Source organism: Malaya genurostris, chromosome 2 (assembly GCF_030247185.1).
Source record: "Malaya genurostris strain Urasoe2022 chromosome 2, Malgen_1.1, whole genome shotgun sequence".
Classification (NCBI taxonomy): domain Eukaryota; kingdom Metazoa; phylum Arthropoda; class Insecta; order Diptera; family Culicidae; genus Malaya; species Malaya genurostris.
The window spans coordinates 273,568,514-273,591,803 of NC_080571.1; the positions used below are offsets into that span (position 1 = coordinate 273,568,514).

The window sequence follows — 23,290 nt, forward strand, 5'->3', positions numbered from 1 at the left end:
AAACTACACCAATATCCCAAATGTATGCAATTATATTTCAGCGAAGAATTTCAAACCATTTCTTTCACTGGGAAAGTGGGGCAATAGCCTCAATAATCATTTTAAAACATTTCAGATCTTGGTTCAGGTACGTTGTAAGATATCATTCATGTTCAAAGTAATGAGATTAAGGGATGATGAATTTGATTTTATATTTGATGAATTTCTATTGTGCAACCAGGACTGTTTTTATGTAACTGTAATGGTAAAAAAAACTTCTCAAAATGATTAAAAAACTAGATAAAACTAATATATATATATATATATATATATATATATATATATATATATATATATATATATATATATATATATATATATATATATATATATATATATATATATATATATATATATAATATAAAAGAAATCTTGGTAAATGCGTCGTATTTAGTATTGCCTTTGTAACTCTTAACTAATTGTTACTCTTATTACTTCTCCTGGCGCGCTATGCTACGAATAATATTATATTTGTGTTTTGATGTAGGACTTCGTCTTTCTTTACACTACTCATCTGGGTGCATTTTACAAATTTTCACAACACGAGAGTGTAACGAAATTGCTCCAGATTTCATTTCTTTATAGCTTTTTTGCCCATTCAAGTAATTGCTTGATTATTGCATGAAACGAATGGAAAAAGGTGTAAGATTATTGTAAATATCATGTTCAACCGAATCTATAATTAGACCCTATTAGACGTTTGCTAGCTTTAGCTTATGATAATCCATGAACGAAGACACATCGAATACGCAGACCGCCATCTACCTCAATACAGTGAAACTACACCCAGTATTATTCAACTGATGGTTCGGAAAAAACTGCAAATGCAAACTTCGCATCAAACAAGTGCAAATAAATCAACCAATCAGCTACTTTGCGTTCGAGCAAAATGCACCGAACAGGGTTTACAATCGGAGAAAATTACACAATTCAGCACCTTTAAGGGTCAGAAATGAATCTCAAATAGTTTCTTTCGAATAAAAAAAAAAACAAATCCAAAACGAAGAATAATGAATCAACCTTGAAATTCACTATATTACTATTTTTTGCAACCGTCAGGGACGCTTATAAGGCAAAATTAGCAATTAGGTTTGTTACGAAATCACGTGAAAAAGGAAACCCTTCACATTAATTGCTTCAATATTGAATTAATACCCACTGTGAGCAGCTCTGCTGCAGCATGGACGAAAAAGACGAAGCCTACTGCGCCAGGGAAAAACGTAGCTTTTTTTCCAAAGAATTATTTCGTTTTTCATAACAGATTTTCGAATAATGTTAAACTCAGTTGATATTATACTTGTACAATAATTTTTAATCACATAAAATCGATAAAAATCAAGTGATACAATAAACGTTCCGTCATTAATCACTGTACAAATTAAGTTATCTCGATCAACCAAATTGACACACGTCATTGAATTGCCGACGGTAGAGTGTTGCACAATTTCCCATTTTACATTTTCTCGACACGAAGCAGGTACGTTTTTCAATAGTGTCTGTTTCTTTCTCATCTATCAAAGCCTTCCCTGCGTACTATCCGTAGGTACACGCTGTTATACCGGCAGTTATAGTTCTTCAAGTTACATCAAAGAATTCGCCAGAAACACTTCGAGGCTCAGCTCGTTCCATGTTGCGGCACCACGTATTCACATTACTTCATAAATACTACGTTATTCATGTCATATCCACACAATCAGCCTCTGAAGCGGTGAAGTTTTTTTATTCCTATCGGTCCCAGGCAAGCCCAGCTCGCACGCACGGCTTCAAAGGCATCGCGGCAAACACGGCTCCCTCCGATTTTTCCAAGTGTCGTGGCCGTGATCCATGGTTGATCTGAGCCTGCTGCCGATATTGACCAAGTCCACAGCATCCAACCATTCGTCGTCCGTCCTCCGGTTCTATCCGTCATGGCTCCGAAATAATCCCCTCTGCACCCGCACGAGTTTGGCGATCCTATCACCATCATCATCGTCATCATCATCATCATTCCAATCTTCGTCTTAGTCGGCGTTGTCTTCGTCGTTGTCGTCATTGCCGTCGTGGACATCGCTGTGTGAGTGGTGTATTGTTTATGCCTGGAATGCAACCCACTGTCTCTCATACCGTTCACGGTTTTCCTCTTCGCCGATATGACTTCGCCCCGTAACTACACTCCAGCACTCCAGCAGCTGGTTTTGCCAAACGCGCTCGCACACAGGTCAAACATTTTCTTTCCACCCGTCGGCTATACCTTAAATGCCAGACAAAGATCGTGAACGATCATGTATATACGTATTAATATTTTCCGCTCCCCTCCTGGCACCTGGCCGTGGGATTGCTGGTCCGCTGGTCCATTTAGGTTTTTTTTACTCAATCACAAAATCAACATCTCTCGCAGATCGCACAAAAGCTCCTACCGTTGCAAGTATTGGTCCCAAATCGCAACCAAATGCTCACCAATACCACCGTCCGGCAAACTTAAGCCGGTCTTCTTCTCACCGCACTGGACGGTCGTCGTCGTCGTCGTCGCAGCATCCACCATCAACGCGTATCGCCATCTCACTCGGAATGTGTCTCTCTTATTGACGATCATCATCGATCTTGTGGCAGCGACCCTGACGAGACAACAACGACAACGACGGAGACGACGATGGCAAAAGCAACGGCAACGGCAACCGCAGCAGCAGCAGCAGCAGCGGGTTTGTAGGTGACGACGATCGCGTTTCTACCGTTCTGCTTCTGCTTGAAACCAGCAAGCCACCGCCGCTGTTGATGCTGCGAACGGAGGCACGGGAAAAAAGCTCCACATGCTGGGTGATTGAGTGAGAGTGAGCTTTTCCCCCTCGCTCTCCGCCCCTCGCTGCTCAACCGGGTTGATCAATTTGATTTTGACAGAGAGAATGACTCCGCTGCGAAGGTTACCTTTCTTCGGGGTTTCTGCCTATTAATGTGTTTGTACTCCGCATTAAACCACCTCGCGGACCGCGCGGTTGACTTGTTCGGTGGCGGCGTGTCCTGAACGGTGGGAGGTGTTACGTTCGGGACAGAATAGGTTGTAATTTCATGGTACGATGAAGTTTATTTGTTAATTAGAGGGTGTGTGTGTGAGAGAGAGCGTGTAGTGGGATATTGGGTCCCAAATAAATAGGGGTTTTATTGGCATTGGATATAAAGAAGCATAAATATGGGCGATCGGTATGCAACCGAAATTAAATCTTCTAACTGGTTCAACATTCGAAAGGTATTATATCATAAAGTAAAAGCTGCTTTTATGTAAATCCATCCCGCCTTCTGCAGGAAGCTTAGTAACAAGAGTATATTTCCTAGCCTAGGAAAATTGATGAATCCCATATTTACTGCCATCAACCCAACGAGAAAAGCCTCGTTCGTGTATGTTCACAATGACTCCGTTTGATTCGAGTGCACAATTAAGAAAAACAGTTTTAATCAACCTAGTGGTGTAATGATGCCTTTCTCATATTACTCATGCCATCACAAAATATCACTGTGGAGTTCTAAAGACAATTATTCATTGAATAGAAACAGGAACGTTTATTCGAACGTAAGCTAGTACGAATCTAAACACCCTATAATTCCGGAACTGGTAGTATTATCCACAATGAATTCAGGGATTCCTTTAAACAAATAAATAAGTCTATGAACATCGATTTGGCCATCTAGAATAAAAGTAAGGCAGATCCTTTTTGCAGTTTTTGACCACTTTTTCTTAATTTCGAGGTCCGGAATAGTCGAAGTTGGTTCGTATCACCAGCAATAAATATGACCTTCAAATTGGTACAGTTTTGAACCTAATTGAAAAGTAATTTTCCCTCTTTTAAAGCTTAACCCAGTAGTTTCGGAACCGTTAGTCGAATCCGGATGAAATTCAGGAATTTTATTTGGGATTATAAGGAGTGTATCGAAAATAAGCTATCTACAAAATTTTTTTTTCAAATTATGATAAAAAACGATATTTTATTCAAACTAAAAACTGATCCTTTCTTGTACGAAGTTAAACTTGAGCACAATGAAAACCGGATAAAATTTAAATGGATCCATGAATTTTCGAACTTTTGATCGAACGCTCTTCATCAAGCTCCGGACAAGTGTTGCATCGCATTTTTGGACTGTTGAGCCCAAATTTTTTTGAACTCCTGCATGTTCCCAGCTGCCTTACCAGTCTTCTGGAAGACCCTCTTGACGATTGACCAGTAACGTTCGATGGGTCGAAGCTGAGGGCAATTTGGTGGATTGATATTTTTTTCAACGAAATTTATACCCTTTTCCGCAAGCCAATTGAGAGTGGTTTTGGCATAGTGAGCCGACGCTAAATCCTGCCAAAAAAGTGGAGATGTACTATGCTTCTTATATAAAGGCAGCAATCTCTTCTGGAGACACTCAGATCGATAGTTTTTTGCATTTATAGTGACGGTAGTGTAAAAAATGGTTGACTTCAAACCACAGGAACATATTGTTTACCATACTAGTACCTTTCGACCGAGTTTCTCCACTTGTATCGACCTGTCCGCATCGCTCACATCCTCCCCAATGACGACAGTAAAGTAATTGTGGACCTGGCCATAACAGCCAAATGCACAGCATGCTGTGATTTAAGCATAAAATACCATCACGAATACATGCGTACAACACAAATATATGTGGATGGCTTATTTTCGATACACTCCTCAACACATTCTACTTGAATCTAAGTTCATAAAAATCTCTGAGAAAATAGTCTGAGTTTCAGTATTAAACTGAGTGTTTAAACACTGTTTTCGATGCTTCCGGAATCGGAAATCGGGAACCAGGAAAGCCGAAATTCGTTTGATAAGCCGTCCACTAACAATGACTAACGGTTGGAATAGTTTAGAGCCCAGTTTAGAATTTTTTCACGCTGTGAACGCCATACATTTTTTAATACTCTTCACTCCGTAATTTCGGAACCGAAAGATATATTCAGATGAAATTTCATCGCTGAGAAATCGAAGCAAATTCGGAATCGGAAATCAGATCTGGATGAAATTTCACAGCAGCTTTTGAAACAAACACAAGGTTACCAGCTTAAACCGGCCTGATGGTTTGTTTGTAAGAAGGATGCGTCTTACTCATTTCACACCCTCAGGGAGAAACACAAAGCTTCCCCCACGTTATTCAAGTTGACAAACCTCTCCATCACCCAGTCATTTACTTGTAAGATAGCCTAATGCACTCCCAGCCCCTCCCCATTGTCGATATAATTGAGTATAATAGAATATAATACACTGAAGTCTTTTTTTATGCGAGTTTACGTACCGCATAAAAAAACGCATAAAACACCGCATAACTCTGAAACATCGCATAAAAAAACCACAGAAGGGAAACCACATAACTCTGAAAATTCACATAAAAAAGTCTCATAAAAAAACCGCATAAAAAAGATCGCATAAAAAAAGATCGCATAAAAAATACTTTATTGTATAATATAATACAGTATAATATAATACAGGGTGATTTTTTAAGAGCTTGAGAACTTTTTTAAACAATAAAACGCATAAAATTTGCAAAATCTCATCGGTTCTTTATTTTAAACGTTAGATTGGTACATGACATTTACTTTTTGAAGATAATTTCATTTAAATGTTGACCGCGGCTGCGTCTTAGGTGGTCCATTCGGAAAGTCCGCTTTTTTATCGACAAATTTTGTTCAGCGATGAGGCTCATTTCTGGTTGAATGGCTACGTAAATAATCAAAATTGCCGCATTTGGAGTGAAGAGCAACCAGAAGCCGTTCAAGAACTGCCCATGCATCCCGAAAAATGCACTGTTTGGTGTGGTTTGTACGCTGGTGGAATCATTGGACCGTATTTTTTCAAAGATGCTGTTGGACGCAACGTTACAGTGAATGGCGATCGCTATCGTTCGATGCTAACAAACTTTTTGTTGCCAAAAATGGAAGAACTGAACTTGGTTGACATGTGGTTTCAACAAGATGGCGCTACATGCCACACAGCTCGCGATTCTATGGCCATTTTGAGGGAAAACTTCGGAGAACAATTCATCTCAAGAAATGGACCGGTAAGTTGGCCACCAAGATCATGCGATTTGACGCCTTTAGACTATTTTTTGTGGGGCTACGTCAAGTCTAAAGTCTACAGAAATAAGCCAGTAACTATTCCAGCTTTGGAAGACAACATTTCCGAAGAAATTCGGGCTATTCCGGCCGAAATGCTCGAAAAAGTTGCCCAAAATTGGACTTTTCGAATGGACCACCTAAGACGCAGCCGCGGTCAACATTTAAATGAAATTATCTTCAAAAAGTAAATGTCATGTACCAATCTAACGTTTAAAATAAAGAACCGATGAGATTTTGCAAATTTTATGCGTTTTATTGTTTAAAAAAGTTCTCAAGCTCTTAAAAAATCACCCTGTATAATAGAACATAATGAAATATAATAAAATATAATGTAACAATATGCAATGATACAATATATCACAGTCGCAGTGTAAGTTATGCTCATTATTCATCGCAGTACTGCAGGCAATATAGAATTTCTCTTCTAATAATAATAATAATAATAATAATAATAATGTGCAATATAATGACATATAATTCAATTCAATGGAGTATATATAATGTAATAAACAACATAATTATATGTTACAATATACTGTGATAAATATTGCACCTTGGGATGGGCTTTAACTTATAAGCCATTTCGCACCCTCTCATGCTGCTACTAACGCAGAAGGCGATAGCACTCAGTCGACGCCGTTCTATTGACCAAATATCATCTTAGACACACGAGAAGGCATGAGATAGGAACTTGTGAGGACTTAGTTTTTTTTCTGTTCAGATTATAGAGGTTTTAACCTTAAGGTCATTCGCCTCTTCGAAAAATTTTCTGACCCTATGTGCGAAGATGGGAATCGAACCCAAGTGGGCTGCGTGAAAGGGCAACGACTTACCCATCACGCTATACCCGTCCCCATGGACTTAGTTATCTCACCATTTGACGATCACCATTAGTGCCGAATCAAGTTGATATGCCCACAAACTAATAAGTTCTGTAAACTAGAAGAATTTATCAGTTAGTTTTATAGGATTTGTACTTGTTTTTGCATCGTTGAATGAAATTTAAAAAAGGTCAACCCATTTCGTAGAAAATGGAGTACACATTTTATACTTATTTTTCAAATATTACCCGGACGTTAGATCCAAAAGAAATTTAATAGTAGGATATGGGCCCATAAAATCTTTTATTTGAATCCAAGTTTGGGAAAATCGGTGCATTTTATTGTGAGAAAAGTGAGTGCATATGCTTTATGCCCCTCAAATACTAGAGTTTTCGGTAGAGAAGAGTCCCAAAAACTTTTCTAATGATTCCGTAGCCAAAAGTCTAATTGAAACACAAAATTTCAAGCAAACTTGTTGTTCATTTATTTTCCTTAGTAAAAATACCCAGACAGAAAATTTCGTGTCGTAGCTATCAAACATACACAAATTGACATATCTCGCTCAAATTTAACAGGAGTGTCGAAGAAAATTGTCCAAATCTAGGAGAAAAAATACCGATTGGGTCCAAATCTAGGACAAAAAAAAAGCGATTGAGTTTACGCGCGCGGTTTAAATGGACCAGTCTGGGTCAATTTTGATCAGAAGGTAAATGAATTTTGTGAATGAATGCAAACATTGCATTTTTAATATCATCGTAATTGGTGCTGTTCCCCCAACACAATTTATCCACTCTCTAACATTACCCACCCACCCTTTTGGCATTTTAAATGCCTTACTCTCAACTATACGGGCCGGGTGTAGGGATGTCGGAATTTTCGAATTATTCGATTATTTAATAATCGAGTCTATTTTTGAAACTAATCGATTGAAATTTATTCGATTATCTGGGATATTAACCGATTACTCGATTATTGATTCGATTATTACTATGGGATTTTTTAAATTATTCGATTAGCTTAATAATCGAATATGAGTTTTAAGCTGATCGATTAAATATTACTCTATTATGTGGTTTATTAATCGATTAGTCGATTAATCGATCGATATTACGACATCCCTAGCCGGATGTCAATTAAAAATTTCAAAAAGAGCCGCGTAACCTGTTTCTGTCATAATTTTGAACGTTAATAACTCAGTCATTTGTTGATGGATTGATATAATTTAACAACCAATCGATTCGGAAACTTTTAACTTAAACATGTATGGCAACGTCGTTTCTGTATTTCAATAGCATACTATTGAAAAATGGTTAGAATCGGCCTATGTCTTCATCCACCAATCCCAGTTGTCCAAAATGATGTCATTCTCTTGTTCGGCATAGGAGGCTTTGCGTCATGCATAAAAACACCGCATCGTTCTGCGTAGCATGAAGAGGATCCTATAAATATATGTTGCGAAAGGTTTTCTTTGCTTAGTTGATGCTTGCCTGTGAATGAAACAAGTACCTCGTCCTGTGAGATGAAGACTGGATTGTATATGCGTTCGCTCGCTGGATTGTTGCTTTTGCATTGTGTGTTGGTGCAATTTCCTGCTGTTTGCGGCACACCGTGTTCGCTTGAGTATCTTATATATTACCCAGCTATTGAAGAACCGAATCAGCCTGGTAACTGGTTCTTTTGAAATATCTCATGTATTTAGCAAATCTTTGGTTGATTTTTTTCAATTAACATCAGTTTGGACGAAATCAGGTAGTAAAACCTTTCAAATATGGAAAACAAAATGATTATTCATGTATTGTAATCAAATGTATGATTTAAAATTGTCCTATATACTCGGACGAAAATTTTTAGTTCACACAGATTTTTTTTAAGTGGTAAAACACTAGCAAACAGATTTATAAAATCAATTTCGTTTAAAAATTTATCAATTAACTAGCTGACCCGTCGAACTTCGTCTCTCCCAAAAAATATTTGTTCAAATTTATGTTTTCGGACAACAGAATTGTCAAACGACTAAGTAGTTAACGTTTATCTCCATTATTTTTCTGATTACTTATCTCACAATCAACGGAACTCGACACACATTCGCTTTAGGTGAAAAAAGCATATCACCAAAAATTAATGTGAAAATGTGAAATACTTCTGTTAGGAAAAAATAAGGCAAATGCACAGATTGTCATCCCATCCTTTGAATCAATAAAGAATCTCTTTCTAATGGCTTCGACATAATGGATATAAGGTGCCACGCTTTCTCTTCCAGATGTGATTTTTGCTTTCGGGAATGGATAAAAAAAGCTCACTAACCAGAATTTTGTATTGATAAACTTAACACATACATACAAAGCATACAACCCATTCTGAACAGTCTGTTTTAAGGAATTACTCATACTTGAATGTTCACCCGACGCAACAGAATGAACTTTGAAGCAGTTCCTTGTACAGTTTTTAACAACTGCACCCCCCCCCCCCCCCCTCTCACTACCCAATGGATGATTTTTCAACATTAGGTTCCATGAACAATAGAGTACCTATTATATAAAAGTGCAAATAACTTGACTTTTCCTTCAAATTTGTGCGTCTTCCCCGCCCTTGAATCTCCATCCTCCTTGAACCTCCTCCCCCCTATTGAACACGTGCCCCCCTTCTTTTGGAACCCTCCCTTGAACCCTCTTTTGAAACCCAACCCGGGCCTGTCAGGTACTGTGGAACTTCTGATTGCTTAGAGAGACGTCGCTTAAATTTTAATTTGATATTGATTATGCCAATTTGAACATTCTTCTCAGAATATGAAATATAAAATGGCAGAATAAATCCATTATGATAAACATATTGAACATTGATATCTAATGGCCACTTATTATATGCGGTAAATCATTAGAAAGCAAGAAAAATGTATTAGTTTGACATTAGCGTTTCTACAGAACAATCTTTTCATTGATTCAATCAAAAATTTTTTTATTTGGTAAACTCGCGCTCACGATGACCAATATTATTTATCTAACTCCATTACATACAATCCATCAACTGGTAAACGACATCAGAACTTTTTCTCCTGCCTACAGCGCACAGTGGTCCGAATCCACAATTTAGGGGGACAAAAACATTTGTGGCTTAGCCTTAAACTTTAGAGCTATGATGTCTTCGGAACAAATGATCAGTGAAAGATAAGCCATATTTTGAAGCGTATGGTATTAGGGTGGTTCTAATTATTAGGCTGATCCAAAAATTATTTTCCGTATGTGTTGAGATAGAGGACTGCATCCTTCGGCAAAATTGTAGGAAAACTTATATCAAGCAACTTTGCCGAAAACACTATTGTAGTATCTCTAACGGTTTTAGTGTTACAGCTATTTTAATAGATTAACTTAGGGTGTTCCTACAAAAATCAGATTTTTTGCTCTAGCTTTCTTAATATTCACTTCTCGATTTTGGTGTCTTTGAATATCTTTTAGAGTTTGTTGAAACCAATTTTTTCATGACTAGCGCATTCAGGTAGCGTTTCTGAACCGAAGTTATGAGCAAAACTAATTCAAAAACAGATCATTTTTAATCTGCTATATCTAACATTGGAGCAAACGAAAAAAAAATCGGTTTCTTTCATTTGATAGAAAATACTTTCGAGCATGTTTATAGAAAAAATGGCGGAGGAGATATTTTTCTAAATTTTTAAAATTGTGTTCAAACATTGGGTTTTTTAATTGGAAAATGCTCTTTCACGTAAGACATTTATTAGCTATACATATTAAAATAAGGTATTGCTATCTTCTAGCGTGTTAAAATTAAAAATGTTAATTCAGCTGCATAATCGGGAAGATGGAGTACACTCACGTTGGTTGTTACTCTATTCGATAATGCTATTACAGGATCAGACGTTAAAAGAAATCGTTTGATTTATTCTGGAAATGTGCGAGCTGGATATCTTGTTAATATGATGTCTTTGCTAATACGTAACCCTAGCTGCTCTTTTAATGCCGTTAGTATGTTTGTCTCTTGCTCCTTGACATGCTGATTTTATCTGGACACGCGCCATGTCGGTTTCTCAATGTGCAAACAATAACTCACTTTTAGCCAAAGTTCCATAGATCGAATCATTGCGTGTATAGGCGAAATCCCAAATTTATATTTGTTTGGATTATTCTCATTTGTTTCAGTTCTTGAAAAATTCAGAGCTTTTCCTGAGCGCTTGCATATGTATAAAGCTTGGGAGTGTATGTCTGTTATGTCGTTTAACACTTTCGTATCGTTCAGGCAGAACACTAGCTTCGTTGATACAAATACTTTCCCCAGTACTGTGGGAGAAAGCTCTGCAATTTCTGCATTTACTTTGTCTACTTCCTGCTGTTACTTCCGTGTTTTCCTTTTGAATGATTATTATTCTGGGCAGCAAAGGGAAACAGATGAAGGATAATTGTTGTTCCAGATTATCCAGCCTTCTTGCTCAACAATCAATCGCAAGGGAACCAAACAGATACCAAATAATGTACAGTAAGGAAGCGCAAGAGAGTCGAAATAAATCAATTCGCAAGTATAGGCAGTTCCATCCACAGAACTTCAATCGTTTAGTGAATCTAGAGGATGTATTCAAACGATTTCTTTTAACGTCTGATCCTGTAATAGCATTATCGAATAGAGTAACAACCAACGTGAGTGTACTCCATCTTCCCGATTATGCAGCTGAATTAACATTTTTAATTTTAACACGCTAGAAGATAGCAATACCTTATTTTAATATGTATAGCTAATAAATGTCTTACATGAAAGAGCATTTTTCAATGAAAAAACCCAATGTTTGAACACAATTTAAAAAATTTAGAAAAATATCTCCTCCGCCATTTTTTCTATAAACATGCTCGGAAGTATTTTCTATCAAATGAAAGAAACCGATTTTTTTTTCGTTTGCTCCAATGTTAGATATAGCAGATTAAAAATGATCTGTTTTTGAATTAGTTTTGCTCATAACTTCGGTTTAGAAAACGCTACCTGAATGCGCTAGTCATGGAAAAATTGGTTTCAACAAACTCTAAAAGATATTCAAAGACACCAAAATCGAGAAGAGAATATTAAGAAAGCTAGAGCAAAAAATCTGATTTTTGTAGGAACACCCTAAGTTGATCTATTAAAATAGCTGTAACACTAAAACCGTTAGAGATACTACAATAGTGTTTTCGGCAAAGTTGCTTGATATAAGTTTTCCTACAATTTTGCCGAAGGATGCAGTCCTCTATCTCAACACATACGGAAAATAATTTTTGGATCAGCCTAATAATTAGAACCACCCTAATACCATACGCTTCAAAATATGGCTTATCTTTCACTGATCATTTGTTCCGAAGACATCATAGCTCTAAAGTTTAAGGCTAAGCCACAAATGTTTTTGTCCCCCTAAATTGCGGATCCGGACCACTGTGCAGCGGTTTTCTAGAACAGTCATATGCATTCCGTTATTGAGTCATTTGGCAAGCAATATTTTGATATTGAATTAAGCACGTGACTCGAAATGACAAATAACATGAATCAATGTTGTGCTGAAATCTCAATGCATGTGTAATTTCCACACAAAATATCTCGTTGCGCGTCAAACAATTTTTTCAACGATCTAGTATTCTTTCCTTCGACGGCTAAGCACTTATGCAACTCGTTGCGCGCCAAACATCAATCGTAGATCTAGCAAGCATTGGCGACTTTTTCATTGGAAAATTCCACTGTCCATACAAAACAACTTCATGGATTTTTCCCCCTTTTCCATTGCAAGCTCAAGAACTAAGAATTTCCCAGATTTGAATATGGCGCCGAACCTAATTCTTCGAATTTCAGGATTCATTTTAAGTTTTCTACATAAATAATAATCAAACCACGAAATGTCCGATCCAAGAAAAGTTGATTGGATTCTTCAATAGACATTAATGTTCCGTGACTAACAGATCAGTTTAATCATTCGACGATAGATTTTTCGGGCCCAAATTGGAGCGCTTGTACATATTTCGGTAATTTGTAGATGAATTTGCCACATTTAAGGCCATCGTCCAAGTACCATGCGCGCGGGTGGTTTTAGGAAATTTTCGATGGAAATTTCGAAAAATTTGCCAAAACCAAAAACATACAGACCTTTGAAATGCATTTATCTATCTACAGGGTGAAAATGGCTGGAAAATTCGGAGGATTTTCCGAGTCTTATCAAAAATAGCTCTGAAAAATGAGTGTTTTTGTGATCTTTTGTGATCGAATTTCAAAAATTTCCACGAAATCGGTTATATGAAATTCGTTGATTTTCCATGAAAAGCGTGAAAAGGTTTTCCAAAAATGTGTCCGAATGTGATCCTTGTTGCCAGCATGAGGTTTTTTTTGAAAAAAAAATTTCATTCCATCGAATTATTTTTTCAAATAATTGTGAAAAAGCTCATTTTTTCAACGTTATTTTTAATAAGACTCGTAAAATCCTCCGAATTTTCCAGTCATTTTCACCCTGAAGATAGATAAAAGTATTTCAAAGGTCTGTATGTTTTTGGTTTTGTCAAAGTTTTCGAAATTTCCATCGAAAATTTCCTAAAACCACCCGCGCGCATGGTACTTGGACGATGGCCTTAACTTGATTCGACTCTCAAAAATGAATTTATTCGTCGATGGGATCGTGTGCACACTGGAATCTTTATCTACAAGCGATACGGTTATGAAGACAATCATAGATACTTATTTTTCATTAAATATGATAAAAACACAATTGATTATCGTTTACCGTTAGCCCATAATTACTGTTATTGAACCGAAGAATAATTGAATGGTTAGAAACTGTTAATGTCTTATCAAATAAATTCCAGACTAAGTGTAACAAGAACAATGAATAGTTAAGCAGCACCAATTTGATGTAGTTATTTTTTCACAAGTTGAGTTGAAAATAACAGTTGAAAAAAATCTTGTGATTTTGCATCTTATATGATGCACATAATTGGAGCGTCATATTCCACACAAATTTATATTCAAGAACATGTAGAATTGTGTGATTTGAAAATTACATGATTTGAAATCGAATGTAATGTAATGCAATGTATTATAATGTAATAAAAACAAAAAAATTGATTGACAATAGCGCAACTTGAACCGAGAAATATTAGACCACAAAGCTTGTCATTCAATCAACTCAGCCACAGAAGCACATATCTACCGAATGTATAATTGATAGATTTAAATCTAGACAGCGGCACTTGGTAGCCGAGTATAAATTACACTCGGAGCCTGTAAAATTCTGTCTAAGTGAAATATTGCGTCATTTGACACGCTAAGTAGCTATAAATTGTATCGTTTGTAAAAATTTATTACCTGTAAAATTCATAATTTCTTTCTGTTTTTGAAACGATTGCTGCTAAAGTATCAATTGATACTAACAAGTATCGATACTTTTTGGCCTTTTGATACCTTGTACCGATATCCATAATTTCGGTATCCCAATATCCTAGGTATCGATACTTTGCCTTCCGAGTACCATCCGTATTGCACAGACTAACATACGTAAAATTATTAGATGCAATCTCATACAGTATCAAAGAAAAACTCAAGATACCACCAGTCTCAGTTCAATTATTTTTTTAATCAAAACAAAAAGTGTCTGTTCGTTAAATGCGTTATGACTATGACAATACTCGTTCATATATTAATAACATCGGGTTAAATATGATCGAAATTTTGGATCTTTGCTGCATATACAGTGAGTACACGGAACCACCCGCGATCCCATTTCAACCAGAATATTAATTGATTTTCTGAATCCGGTTGGTTAAAATTTGGTACAACTAATCGATTGTTGTTTTAACTAAACTGTCATTTTTGTTTTTCGATTAGCAGAAACGATGGTTGAAACAACTAATTTAACTGTTTGAAAAAAAATACTGTCAATTAGTGAGGACACATACCTTTCAATTTCAACAAATATTTTAGTTGAAATAACTGGTGTTGTTATTGAAACAAAATTCTGTTAATTGAAAAATAAATCGGTTTTATTTGTTTTAGACATTGCAAATAGTTGAATCAACTCGAACAATGTTATTGAATTGCGAAAATAATCAAAATATACTTACTGATACACGTCATGATCTATTTGAAATAAGTTCGGTATGTTGAGATTCATGAAATAAATATCGTTGTTAAAATATAAACAGTATTTTATATCGACATGTAATATCATTAGGGCTGTAAAAACCACCGATCATTGCTGATTTCAAGTGATCTTAACCAAGGAATAAATTATCATTACGAAATCAGAACTGATTTGATCTCTAAGTGATTTTGATTTTTGTATGATCATGACCATGTCAAGTCGAGATCAGTAAAGATCTAAATTCTAAAAAAATACTTCTGATTCGATCGGAAATGATTGATGTTTTTATTCAGCAAAAATGCCCGGAGGGGCGAGTAAATTAGCGAAATTATTAAATTTACCTAAAATGAGTATTGAAAGATGATGCCTTCAAACGGTTCAACTAAAGTTTTGCACTAAAAATTTTAGTCAATTTATTTGAGCTTGAGTGCATCAACCGCTGGGAATTGGAATTTTGCGACGGCAATTCAAACGCGCCATTCAATCGCAGCGCGTTCTGTGTGTTTGAAACCTTTCGCTCCTGTTACTTTTATAAATTAAATTCATGTCAAAAAGCGTTTTATTGCATGAACATCATCATCGGTATCAAACAGCTGGAAGTAAAACAGTCTGCTGGAAGTAAATCAATGATCGAATTTGAAGCATAAAATTTTTGCGCATACCTGAAAGATTACGAGACGATCATTCATTAACATTTTCTAATTTGTCACCAAATCTTTTTCATCTTAAGCAAGGTTAACTTTATCACAACACCGCTATTAGACAAACACTTGTTATCATAAATTTCTCAAATCGAATGAACACAATTTCACCAAAAGCTTTAACCATCGATGTTGTGTTCATTGACATTTTGAAGCGACGCGAACAGATTTCAACTAAAAATGTTGTTGATTTTACATTGCAATTATTGTTTAGCTTTCAACTGTCTCCGTCATTTGACAGCATTAAAAACAACATATTTTTCAACTACTTGAATATATGAAAATCAAAAACAATATTGGTTGAATCAAAAAGAAATAAGTTAAATCAACTATCGCTAAAATCAAAAACTGCGATATCGCAATTTTATGATCGAAGGGTTCTCCGTGTAATACAAAATCCAAAGCAAAAAATGTGGGAAGGGTTAAAAAATCAAATATTATGAAAAAATTCATTTGTCAGTTTTATCATTTGCAAACAATTTTAGCACCTAAACTAGATTAAGGTTGCAATCGGTCATTTGAATAAGTTTTTAATTCAGTGCATCCACCATCATCTCTATTTTTGTTTTCATGATGGGAACCTGAAAAATCAATTATCTCACATGTTCATGCGAGTAAATAATTTCCGATCACCCGAATAATAGAAAATAATTTTAAAAGCGTTTAAACTTTGTGTGCCCCGTGATTCATGCCTTTAGCGTATGTTTTTGCTCAGTTAAAATTGATTCTTCACTCGAACAAACCGAGCCTAAACACGTCTATTCCGATCGAACCTGACACACGTCCGACGCCAAATTAAAGCACCCCAATTAGCAAACTATTAGACCATTCATCCCATCTAATGACTTCGATCGCAAATCAACACAAATATTCCAAACACTCCCCGAATCCTCGGGTCAATCAACCAGTTCGATCTGTGCTGTGCTGTGCTTTGCTGTGTTGTGCTACACCGAAGCAAACCCGTCCCCCGCCCGCCGACGCCTTTCCTTTCCCCTGCTGTTCGGCTCCATCCGGATCATCGCGATCACGGAATGACGGCCGGGCAATGACGATGATAATGGCGATGATGGTGACTTTACACACACCGTTTGTGACCGTGGTTGTGGCCGCAGTTAGATTCGAGCAAGTCGGAAAAAGAAGGAAAAATAGTCCCAAAAACCGATCGCACAGGCCACATCGGTACGCAACGCGTACCGTCCGTCCCGTTCCGTTTCATTCCGATCCGATCTGATCCGATCCGATTGGACCGGGGACGAAATCGTTGATGCTGCTGATGTGTGGCAGCGCGGCTGCGCGGCAATCTTTTCAGGAAGAAGAACGATGACGACGGATCACCAACAGCAACAACAAGCATAATTTGAAGTCTCTCCTAATTCTTGCACACTTATCATACTTTCCCTCTGATCACCATCCTCGTTTGCTCTCTCTCATTTTTGCTAGCTACCCATCGCAGCGTGTCACCCAACCAACCTCAACCAACCCGCCAGCTTTGCTTTGATTCCTTGGTTGTTCCACCACAATACTCTCGTTATTTCATATTATATTTGTTTACGCTCGTCGTTCTCGTTGGGTTTGGGCGAAAGAATTTCTCATACGACGGGCTTTTTCTCGATCGCTGGTAAAAATTGGGAGAGAACGGTAGAACGGGCCTCACTCACTCAGGTGTACGATTATTGTTATTAATTTCTATGAGTAAATCGCTCACAGTGTGTTAAACTATGGCCAGCCGCAGCCGCCGAGCTCTTTTCATTCAGCATCTGAAGCAAAGGTGAGTGATAAGAGAGTGAGGTACTGACTGTTACAATGATGACTCTCTCATCTCTCCCGAAACGATTGACGAAGTGTGCGTGTGAGTGTGAGAAGGAGAGAGAGAAAGAGAGAGAAACCGTCACCGGAAGTGTATTGGTGAATGATCATTGCATTGCCAGTAGGGAGGCTCGTAGGCTCCGTCAGGCCGGAAAGAGAGAGGATACGACCTGTTGGGCAGGTTTTTCTTGTATCACCGTGCAGGTATGTGCGTGTTTGCTTGGTGTGGTGGTGCTGTACCGGAGAGCGGACTCGGAATTGAAACAGTCGAAAGTGGCACCAGAACTCACCAGTCTTACTGAAGATTTCATTCCGAGCAGTTCAGTTTTTCGTTCGCGCTTCGCGAGTACTTGACTTGGGGAAACAACAAATTCCCGTTGGTACTACTATTCTCCTTTTAGGCAGGAGTTGGTGTGTCAAATAAATCAGATTCTGACTTGCCGAGAACAGTGCGCGTGGAGACCACGAGAAACTTTGTGTGTGGATTACCGATTTTGCTGTTTTTGTTTCGGCTTGCACGAAAAACTTCGTGATCGTGTGCGGATTGGCTTTTGTTAGCAGCTTTGTGTGTTGTTTTTTTTTTTTGGTTTCGGCATATTTTTTAAACTACGGAGAACAATCAGTTGGAATCGGCGACGGTGTTTCGGATTTGTCTCTTCGTCAGCCGTAAACTTCAACGATCGTGAGCAGTGAGTGTGGCCCAAAAGAAGGGGAAGCCAGCGCCACGAACACGGTTAATTGCTAAGGAATCTCGGTAGCGAACCGTTTTCTGGAGGAACCATCGTAATCCCGGGAAAGTATTTTAGCAAAAGTGTGGCCTACTGCAGCTGCGTTCGAATGTTCGCCACCTGAAGGACAGACAAACCACCACAAACAAGATAGACAGGCACTGAGTTGTGGATGAGTTGAAAAGCCTGAAAACGCAGAGATAAGACGGGTGAAGCCAAAAAACCCGACCGAAGGGGCCTTGTTACGCTTCTAGATTCCGTCCGACCGAAAGTCTCAAGAAGGTCTGTGCTGGCTCGCACAGTTGGACGGACTCCGAAAGGGCTTCGAAGTGTGGCAGGCAGGCGAGGTACAAAATATGAAAACGAGATAGTTTCAAAAGCGCTACTCCGGACGGCAAAAGAGAGATGTTTTCAAAAAACGACCTCCATCAAGGACCAGCGGAGGCGCGGTGATGAAACCCCGTGCACAGATCAACCGCCGGACGGACCGTGAGTGTGTGTCTTTTATGAATAATTAAACATATGGAAAGTGTTGAGCGGAGTAGTCGACAACGACGACGACGACGACGGCGACGGACAACGGATTGTGTGCTGTCAGGCTGGCAGGCAGACAAGCCGACGGTGATTCGTCGGGCGCCCCAGGAGCAAACGGCAACCTCCTAAACGCGCCGTAATTCGAGAGCTCAACCGAATCAACGCAGAAAAGTTTCCGTTTTTCTCGGTTGCGGTTGTTGTTGTTGGGTTTTTTTTCCCTTCCCCCAGTATTCGAGAAAGAAATTCGAGTGAAGTTCAAGTACTTTAACTTGTACAATTTTTCGCCCTACCGAGAGTGTTGTATCGTTGAGGGCAGCGTAGGAATTTACCCGGGCGCAAAGTGAAGATTCCCCCCCCGAAGAGGTGAAGTTCGAGAAGAAGAGATAAGAGAAAAATTCTTTCAAGAAGAAGTTGTGGGTGTAAGAAAAGATAAAAAATAAGCGAGCTGAAAACAAACGTGGAGCTAAGAAGTGCGCAAGAATAAGAGTTAAAAACGGCGAGAAGAGAGCACGCTGAAAAGAAGGCTTCCAGAAGAAAGAAAGAAAAAAAGGTTAAAAGTTTGCTTACAGTAAAAAACGAAGCTGTTGTGAACCATAATTGCGATAGTAATAACCACAAAATTGTGATAATCTATATATGATCTTGGGGGCGAAGAGTGAACGTGAACGAAAAGAATTCAGGGTATAGAGAGAGAGAAAGCGAGACAGAGGGAGAAGGAGTTCGCAAAAAAATATATTTAAAAAAACGCTACGGAACGTAAAAGTGAAATAAAAAGAATCTCTAATAATGTGTAATTTTTCAAAACATATCATAATAACACACGGTACTAAAGTTCGCGACGGACCAGCCAGAAGTAGCAGCAGTGGAATAGTCGTCGGACCAACGGATGTCCATAGCTACCTGCAGCAACATCTTGTAGCAGTCGTCCTATCCGCGTCAACAAGTGTGTAACAAGCGAAAAGATTTAATAGGATTGTAAAAAGTTTATCACTCGAATAAATCAATTATAAATCGAGACAGCCAGCATCAGAGCTCTAGCATCTCAAAACGAGCTGTGGGGAGCACTAGCAGGACCGCCATCGAAAAGGGACAGAGGAGACCCAGAAACGATAGACTTGTGAGTGTGGTGGAGAAACGACAGAACACGAACCCCAGTTTACGGGAACATCAACGACAAGAAGCGGGAGGGCGCGCAAAATGTTTGACGTTCGTACCGTGGAAGCCGGTGGAAGTTGTGATCAAGATCGTGATAGTGATACAATGTCAATCACAGCAAGACGACGACGTGTATTTCAACGGCAGGCCTGTTTACTGAGCGTTATGGCTGCGTTTTCCCTGGGGCTGGCACTTGGCGTGTTTGTGCCACTAATTGGTATGTCACAGGCGGTGACGAATGCGAAAGGATCTGCCGGTGCCAGCGGTGCCGGTAGTGACAGCGCCACCGAGAGTAAAGAAACCGGACCCAGCTTGCTGGAAAGGTACGATCATTTGCCACACAAATTGCCCCACTTTCCGACGATCGACGATCTGCGGGGGAAGGACTCGTACAACTCGGTGTCCTTCATAGCGGAGGAAAAGCTGAAAGCAGAGGATGTATTCCGACATGCCTTTCACATCGATCAGCGAGACGATAAGGACACTATGGTGATCAAGAAATTTGATCCCGAAGATCGTTACATAAAAGAATACACGGTTCGACGAACTCCGGATGGACTTTTCCATAAAGGTCCGGAAAAGAAGCTTTCGCAACCATCGATTATCGAACAGGTCCTGAGCTCCGGTGGATCGGAGAAAGACAATCCGGAAGAATCCATCGTACAAATCGTGAGTCATAATTACGACCAAGATGATCTGGAGGACACCGATGGTGTCATCCTGAACGATATATTTTGGGGTTCTACCGTTGAGCAGGCTCTTCCCAAGGGCTTCGATAAGCGTCAGAGTGAGTCTTGGACGCGATATTTACGAAATGCCGAAGTCGATCACCTGGAAATAGGCTGCGGCAGAATGCAAAACCGAATGGTGGTATTTCGGGATGGCACCCGGGCGTGTGCCCGGTATCGACAAAACACCGACCAAATACAAGGGGAACTGTTTAGTTTTTATCTCGGCCAACTGTTGAATATTACGAACCTTGCACCGAGTGCGGCCGCAATCATCGATATGGAAACCAAACTGTGGTCATCGGTCACCGACGACATCTCGAATTCCCAGTGGAAGTCCACCAAACCGGTCGTGATCACCAAGTGGATTGGAAATCTCGAACCGGCAGGAATACCGAAACCGTTCCAACCGTTGGAACGGCATCTGAACAAATTGGACATCAAAAACATCACCGAAGGTATCGACCTACCGAAACCTCCGCCGAGTCTGCTAGATCGACTCGGTGCCACCCCGATCCCAGAGCAGCTGCAGCCCATCCGGCCACCGGGCGCACCCCTCGGGGAGCCGGTCCTGAAGCGGCTCGTCGAACTGGCTCAGTGGTCGGATCTGATTGTATTCGACTATCTGATCGCCAACCTCGATCGGGTGGTGAACAACTTGTACAACTTCCAGTGGAATGCCGACATCATGGCCGCTCCGGCGCATAACCTCGCCCGTCAGAGTGACTCACAGCTGTTGGTCTTTCTGGATAACGAGTCCGGGCTGCTGCACGGCTACCGGTTGCTGAAGAAATACGAAGCCTACCACGGTTTGCTGCTGGACAATCTGTGCGTGTTCCGGCGGTCGACGATCGTGGCACTGCAGCACCTGCGGGATAACAACGTCGGCCAGCGGCTGAACGAGCTGTTCGAGCGAACGACCAACGCCAAGATTCGGGACGTGCTGCCACCGCTGCCGGAGAAATCCGTCAAGATACTAGTCGATAGGATTGATCGAGTGTTAGGTCAAGTGCAAAAGTGTCGCGAAATTTTCTCCAACCGATAGCCCCGATAGATAGGACACCGTCGATCGATCGATCCGTCGTCACCGGTCGGAGGAAACGCGGTCCGAGTAGGGAAAAAAGTACGCTGGTCGTGTTCAAAACAGAAGTTTTTTTTAATTTTTCTCTCGCGCCCCCTCTCTCTCTGCGGGATCTACTGCGACCTAGGCGATTGCGGTAAAGCGATATCCGTTCCGGAGAGGGGCCGAGTGAGTGTGAGCGAGGGCGGAACGGACGGGACGGAGGCAGTGCAAAAATGCATCGTTTGTTTAGTGCTGTTTTGTTGTTCCGATTTATTTGTTTCTTTGTTTGTTTGCTTCAATTATTCCTGCATCGACTAGGATCTGATTGGGCAACTGAGTTTGTGTGTGTGTGTGTGTGAGTGTGATTGGACACGAGTGTGATACTGCATGTGCTCTTTAGCTGTTGTTGTTTTTTTGTTGTCTGCAATTGTTGCCAGCCAGTCAGCCGGTCTCGCTCGCACTCTCGCTAGGAATCCCGGCGTAGGACGACCTGGGGAGACCCCCAGCCGAGTTTGTCCAGGTGACCTCGAGGAATCGATACACATGCCCGTAAGTTTAGTTTGTTTATACGAGATTTAGGGAATTTATCGCGATTTTTAGCCACTAACCACGGCCGAGGTACAAAGGCACCAATGGAAAATTGTTTTAGGTAGAGGAAAATAGCGAGAGAGATTGAAAGACAGTATAAAATAGTTTAGTGAATAGCAGCAGGGGTGAATACAAAAACCGGACGAGATCTGTGTGTGTATGTGTGTGTGTGGGAATGCTCGAACCGTTGGTAAATATTGGGATACAAAAAGGGCTCCAATGGTTGATGTCGTTTGGATCCCGCTTGGAAGCTCTTGTTTTCGTAGGGTCTCGGGAATGATGCTTGATGACGAGAATTCTCTAATTGGCTTCAATCTGAGCCAGGTGAAGAGTTTTTGAATTAATTTTCTCTTTGCTATATCCCTCTCTCGCTCATCCCCCTGGTTCAGGAGAAGCAGTGAGGCATATTTCCTAGCGTCTTGAAGAAGGCACCTTTCATTGGTCGGCCGAGATTAGCACGGTAGGGGATCTCGAGGGCCAATTTGAGATTTGAAGTCGAAAATTGAAAACGGAGCTTGTTATTCGGCTATTAGCACTGCAAATGAGTGCTGCATGAAGTGCAGTGGCTATGGCTAACTATTCATTGGCGGTTGTTTTTGACTCCGAGGGCTTCTTAAATGTCTGGATTTTCACTTTCATAACAGTTAGTTGCCACGTTTTATCATACTGGCCAATAATCTTCAGTATTACATAGAACAATAAAAAGATTTATACTTTGAAAATATGAACTTTAATTTTTTTGAGAGCTTGTTTTTGAACATTTAATAAACATTTTTTCGGTCGATTATAGAGGTTTTTGAATGTAACATCGAATTTTGTACAATTTTAATACCGAATTTTGTAAAATTCACTTCGACTCTGTATGACAAGGTTGCGCATCCAATTTATTTCTGAAAAACGACGATTTACAGCTTATATTTGATGATTAGTTCTAACATAGACAGAAA

General features: G+C 39.5%; 1 protein-coding gene across 1 annotated transcript; it reads left to right on the plus strand.

Annotated features, from left to right (window-relative positions):
* The first annotated feature begins 17,855 nt into the window (after nucleotides 1-17,855).
* LOC131430096 (extracellular serine/threonine protein kinase four-jointed) lies at nucleotides 17,856-23,052 on the plus strand. Its single transcript, XM_058594778.1, has one exon. The coding sequence runs from the start codon at nucleotides 20,007-20,009 to the stop codon at nucleotides 21,735-21,737; it is 1,731 nt and encodes a 576-aa protein (XP_058450761.1). The 5' UTR covers nucleotides 17,856-20,006; the 3' UTR covers nucleotides 21,738-23,052.
* The last annotated feature ends 238 nt before the right edge of the window (nucleotides 23,053-23,290 follow it).